Source organism: Belonocnema kinseyi, chromosome 1 (assembly GCF_010883055.1).
Source record: "Belonocnema kinseyi isolate 2016_QV_RU_SX_M_011 chromosome 1, B_treatae_v1, whole genome shotgun sequence".
Taxonomy (NCBI): Eukaryota; Metazoa; Arthropoda; class Insecta; order Hymenoptera; family Cynipidae; genus Belonocnema; species Belonocnema kinseyi.
The window spans coordinates 97,625,546-97,632,329 of record NC_046657.1 but is presented as its reverse complement, the minus strand read 5'-3'; the positions used below and the strand labels follow the sequence as shown (position 1 = coordinate 97,632,329).

At 35.6% G+C, this 6,784-nt stretch overlaps 1 protein-coding gene across 1 annotated transcript in view; it reads left to right on the top strand.

The window, feature by feature from the left end:
- The first annotated feature begins 893 nt into the window (after positions 1-893).
- Positions 894-6,784, top strand: part of LOC117178964 (trypsin-like) — an 8,218-nt gene continuing 2,327 nt past the window's right edge. The window contains exon 1 of the mRNA XM_033370560.1: positions 894-1,074. Within this exon, the coding sequence (XP_033226451.1) occupies positions 894-1,074 (181 nt within the window). The remainder of the gene's footprint in view (positions 1,075-6,784) is intronic.

Here is a 6,784-nt window from a genome sequence, read left to right as displayed (position 1 = left end):
CAGAAACGATGCGAAGAATAAAGATTCACATACTCTACTGAGGTAAACATCGCAGGTAGATCGTGAATGATACTGCTCAAGAATAGTATTCATCAATCAATTTTCAAAAGAAACAATACCACCAACAAATTAGTCAAATCCCCATCAGAGCAGTCGAAATCTCAACAGCCAAAAATTCGAAGAATTATGAAAAGAACTTCGGGACATAAAAATTCTTAATTTAACGTTTGGGAAAGAACAAATTAGTATTATTAGTTAAGAAGTTGTTATTACATCATCCAAGTCGAGTTGTAAATCCAAGCAGCAATGCTGAACATGATCCAAGACTCGATTAGAATATGCTCTCAACTACAACATTAACACATATCAGTACTCGCAAGAAGATAATGTTTCAGGGATCACACAAGTTGAACTATTCTGACAACTGTAGTTTGTATAAACATGTCTTAAATAAAACAGTCACCAGTAGGACTAATGGGCATTAGAAATGTCCATGTCCGAAATTCATCTCCTACAATAGCTAGAAACCAGTTCAAACAGGCCCATAGGCGAACTTCGTGACACCCCCGCTCGCTTGTTCTCAGGAAGAAAGTGCCCCAGAGATCTGACAAATATATACCACTGCATAAAACTGAATCAATCGAGAGAATCTCTATTTCAAAATTATATAGATAGTCAGAAATGTTCAGATTATTTCGAATAATTTAAGAAATTAATCGACAAACGCACTTCACAATGTCAGCTTGGTTGCACGGAGAAGATGAACTTCTTAAATAACGGAATCTTTCATTATTAACAGTGAAAATTTCTTCATTTAGTGTTTTGAAATGCTCTATTGCTCATCTCTAATTCATTCAACAATCGCCGTATGCTTAATTAAAAATAATTTACACATGCCATTTAAAAAATTCCTGACTGAAGGTATAGACGATGAAGCATCAAAAGACTCCCAGAGAGTGATGACGTTTAAGGCGATCCTGCGGCAAGGACATTGTCCTAAGAGTGATTGTGCCTCGGGCGATTTCTCTGCCACAAGAGAGAAACCAGTGCAGGCGCAATCACATGGCAGTTGCAGTAAATGTCAGTTTCACAAATTCAAAAATTGTATGAAACTATTTCAGGGTCACAGTCATGGCCCACATGTACAAAACATGGTTCGAGAAATGTGAATGAGAACAACGGTTGACTACGGCTGACTGCGGTCAAAAATATAATAATGATTACCTATAACTACCCTTAATGTCTTGGCGATAAGGCTATCTCACGTAACTTCCTGAGATTCTTTCATCAAATCGCGGATTTCATAAAAAACACGTGAGGCATCCTGATACATACACTTCTTTCTACCGCTTCACTACCCAGGTCATTAGTTAGATTATCTACTAAACTGATCGTTGAGTTAGACTTTACGAAATAAGAATTTTTAGTTTTTCGGTAGATTTGTAAAATCTTTGTTTGCTTGAAATTGTCTCATTTACTTCCATGTCTCCGGCCAAAGTGGAGTGGTGAAACAAGGTTAGCATCTGGACCTGAAACTTTTTATTAGGATATTTACCAGTCTCTACATTCTTTTGTAAGTTCTTAGAATAAGGGTCAAAAGTATAGTCACCTGAGGGTCTTTGCCAAAAATTTCCCATAAAAATATTTAAAATGCCATTTTCCATAAGTATCTAGTGCACTGTTGGAGATAAATACAAATGCAAGACAATGAGCCTATTTCCACCGCCGAATAAGCATACTTGAACTGTTCCCAGATATATTTCATCCATATTTGTGGAATAATTTACTACCAAGCTAAAAACAATTTACGTGAAGCAGAAGAACAATGTTTAAAAATTCTTATTTCAAAAGTTATGAGCAATGTTCAAAAATAAGGCAAATTTAGTTTTCCCTTAAACTACTCAGCCGATTCTCTACTTCCAAATATATGTTATGGGCATGACTTAAGCAGATAAGAAACAAATTTTCATATAAATTTTATTCACCAGAAAGGACAAAAAAAATTTGTAATATTTTTATGCAAATATTTTCTAACAAGACCATAGTCTTTTTTTCAAACTGATCAGCAACATGTAGTAACATGTATCTTTTAGAGAGCGCACAGTAATGCAAGATGATGAATTTTAAATGTAGATGAATTTCATTTTTTGCATTAAATTAAGTAGGTCACTTAATTTCAACCAGAAATGGAACTTAAGTGCAGTGTCTCCTATCTGATTATACGAGTAATATGGTGATTAACAGACAGGTATGTTGAGTTTAGGATAATTTTCATTCGCACGCGCTGAAATTCAATTTGTGCTGTCAGAAACGCGTGCGCGAAATGCGATGCGGCGATGCGCAAACACTTAGACGGATTTTGGCGATTTTAGAAGAGGTGCCAAGAGAGCAGCTGAAAGTAGCCAATATGGTGTCGATAGCGCTGGCTGGATAGTATCGATCAACACTCAGCTCATGATATAGTCGTTTCGTCAAAGTTTCTTATTTTGATATATGTACTCAGATCTATAACGGATTTTATTATGAATAGAATAACCGTTTATATGTGATAAAAAAAGATACAAAAAGGGATTGAAGATTTACGTTCTGTATCTGGCATTTAAACAATCAGCTGACTAAATTAAGGGCATGTGATACTTCGTCGTGTGGTCAATCGGATACAGTTCCGACGGCTTTTTTCCACAAAAACGAAAATTTTCAAAAACTGAATTCGGACATGCTATAAAATATCATAACGGACGTCCCCGGACTCTTTTTTCAGGGATAATAACAAAAAAATGTTATTGTGCTAATTACCAAATTTTATGCATGTGTATTATTGTGGTTAGGGTGATTTTTAGCTCTCTGTCATTCCGATAATGTAGGTCTCTATCGTACCGATTCTGTCGGTAAGCACTCTATAATAATTATGGTGTAATCATGGGCCAGATCTGATGAAACTTTGAACTAATGTTCAATTTTTCGCGACTGGGCAATTATTTATGAAATAAAATTTTTTGATTGCCTGCAAACAAGGTTAGTTCCGGGAGATTAGTTACTATGTTTATTTGCAATTTCAAAGTTTTCCGCCAAAAATATTGTGTAGTTTGGAAGTAACGCACAGGAGAATTGTAACATACATAACGTCCTAATATACACACGTTGTTAGCAATATCAAAAATTTTTTTGAAAAAAACACAAATTAAGTGTGCGGGGACGTCCGGGAGCATGTTCGCTATCATTTCCCAAATTTTTAAGACAAACTATTGATTATTCTAGAAAAAAAGCCGTCGGAACCTAAAACTGGTAAAATCGATACTAATTCCTAAGCGCTATGCAAATTAATCAGATTTTGCTAAATTAAAACTTTTTTGAATTAAACCAAAAAAAGTGTGTGGGGACGTCCGTTAGCATGGTCGCTATCATGTCCCAAATTTTGAAGACAAAATATTGAGTATTAAAGAAAAAAAGCCGTCGGAACCTAAAACTCGTAAAATCGATCATTTTCTAAGTATCACATGCCCTTAAGCTATAAGTTTCATTTCAGACGCACGCGTTGACGGACAGTCAACAATCTTTCTGTCTTAAATTAACCTATAAAGTACATTTTACGTACATAAAGCAGTTGACTTTGAACCAAGCGCGTTACTTAAAGTCATGTTATAATCAGCAGTTGACTTTCAACTTGGAAATGATCCTTTTGATTACATCTGAAAGTCAACCGCCTTACTCTACTGAAATTCAGATTCTTGTATCACTGTGCGACCGAACAGGTACTTCATAGTAAAAAATACTTAAAAAATAACTACCTCTTAGAGCTTGAATTTATATTTTCTTCAAAAAAAAAACAATATTATATATGATAATAAAAATACAAGTGATCTTTCGTTTTAACACGTCCTTTAATAATGGCCATGCTACTTTACCATATACAGAATAGGCTAATTTCGTACAGTGTCATAACCATTGATATAAGATTTCCTAAAATAAAAATCAATATCATTCTGATTATCAAAATATTGTAGGAGAAACTTGATAAGGAAACAAATATTTCATAAAAATAGGTTTTCAAAAACTGTTTACTAGGATGTACACTTTCGATTGTTCTGGCAAAAATAAAAGGTACTATAATCTTGGGTTCTTCACCAGTTACAGAAAAAAGACTGCTGTGCTGCTCCAAAAAAATTACATAAAATTTGTTTTGAATTTGAACGTATTTTTCGGCCCTCAACCTTAAAATATGGAGCAAGTACAGGTGGTAGCTGCTAAACCATATGCTTCTCCGGCTACGGCCTTGTCAAGACTCCAGATGTTGTCACCAAAATATAGAATCTTGTTACTTGGACCCGTTCGAAATCTTTAGATCTTAACTTTCCGGTAGACGTGTGGTAGCACTCAGTAATGTCATGTCAATATTTGGTGATAAATGGGATTATAGTTTTTTGATCGGGTAGAGAGGTTCAGTAAATACAGTTAGCAATACTGGTAACACATTATAATATTATATTTTTAATTCTACTAAGGGAGGTATCGATACAGTCGATAAAATGTGCGCTGCTTACTCTACTGCTCCGAGTAAAAATATTTCGTCTTGAGTTCGACTTGGCTCGCCTTGAGTTCGTCTCCAAGACGGACATATCTCTCTGGTAGCCAGATGCGAGACTTAGTAGTCGAAAACGTAAGTCTTGAGTTTATGACTAAGGTTTACGACGGGTTTTGAAGACAAGTTGATTGTTAATCTTAGGACCAATCGAGGTGGACTTGACATAAGCCGAGAAGTTAAAGTCTTGAGAAGTAAACAAAATTTTTTCTAAAGAAAGTTATATTACCAATTTAGGGCTTTAATATTTTCCAGGGTCAAAATTACAAAAGTTTGCGTTTTTGAATTTATTGTCCATTATAATCCGACCTCTACAAACTATGGACCCCACGACAGGGCCCGCGATTTCCAGGAATCAGGTAGCTAGACTGGGGCCTACAGTTGACATCTGCTAAGGTTTAAAATTTTACGACCGATAGAACTTACAATTTTGTGATAAATGATTTGCTCATTTAAAATACGGAACCTGTCAGTCTCGAGAAGTAAAGGCATATAAAATTTTCCCTAAAAAGATTAAAACTGTGATTTTCTACAAGTATCTAGTAAACTGTTGGCAATAGGAAAAAATGGATAACATTTTTAGATTTGCCATCCAAAGAACATAATTATTGCAGTTAAAGAAAATTACTAATGCGTAAAAATTAAATACCATGGAGATAATTATTATAAACATTATGTAAAATTTAAGGAGGATTAGTGATGACCCTCGGAGGTCTTTAGAACGTTTTATTGTCGGGTTCCTTGAGTTTGGCTTGAAGACGAAAAATTTTGAGTTAAGGGGGACATACCTTTAAGAAGGGTAAAATCAATCAATATTAATGAATTTTTTTAAGTGGATAAAATGACTAGATCATTTAGTAATTTTAACGTCTTTTTCTTACATTGTTAAAGTGTAAAAAAACATGTGATTTTTTTTACAAAATGGCGACCCTGCAGAATACTTCTTCAAGCGTCTGCTTCGAGGCATCGAAAACTGCTACAGCTGTCAAAATTTTTCCATTAATCTGATGTAAAAAAGGTTTTTTTGTTCGATTACTTATGTGCTAAAGGGAAGAATAAACCTATAAAATAATAAAAAAGTTAAAAATTAAAATTTATGTTGGCTGTTTAGTCGAAGATCCAAATTTTCGACCATTTTTTCAACAGTTTCGACCCCACGAAAATGATTTAATAACCCGATATCTTTAAACTTTTAGGTATATCCTTCCGGTATAATTCCGGTAGTACCATAAAGTAGTAAACGTAATAGTAAACGTAGTCACGTAGTAACGTAGTAATCAGCCTTCCCCAGAATTTTTGGGACGAAATATATATTAAAAAAATCGATTTTTTGGAAATTCTAAAGGTATCTCCCCCCTTAAGACTGAAAATAAATTCTCGTTCGGTGCCAGGGGCGAGACTTACAAAAATGTCTTAGCTATATCTTGGCCATGTCTTTGATGAAGAGTTAACCAAGACAAATTAGTTTTACTCGGGGCACGGTAAACAAGGAGGTACCCTATAAGGATTTATTCAGTTTTTTTGCTGAATTGTGTTCAAGGCACTAATATATAATTCAGTTCAATAATGAATGTTATTCCTAAAGATTTTACCCTGCTTTACCTCGAAAATAGGGCTACTTTATGACCGGGAAAGCCGAGGTTCTGGAGGCAGCGCTTAGTGCTGCCACGTGCCCGCTCGTGTGAATTTCAAAAGGGCGCCCACCGGAAGGTTAGCCAAACTTATATGATTTAAGAATATTATTATTATACCATTAAGCCATTTCCCTTTCGGGGTAGGCGTGACTCACTCGGCAGGGGAAAGGAGTAGTGTGTGGAAGGGATAGAGATTTTTCAGATTGATCCAGAATTCTCGTGCTATTTAAGTAAATAACACGTTCGTTCCGCAACACTGCTCCGACCCAGGTTGCTGATCAATCTCTCTAGCAATCACCCCAAGCGAAGAACCTCACGAAGCCGTTATGTAAGGCTCCCCACTTGGGTCCATTAATAGCCAAGGTCTTTGTTTCAGGCGTCGTTCACTCTACTGACACTCTTTTTATTAATTATTTGCCGCCATACTTTCCTGTCCTGGCATACTTCTCTAGCTTCTTTTATGTCCATGCATTCACACATTCTAACCATTCTTTCCGCGGTCTACCTCTGGGCACGTTGCCATTTACTTTACCTTGATACACTTGTTTCGTTAGTCGTTCATTTGGCCTTC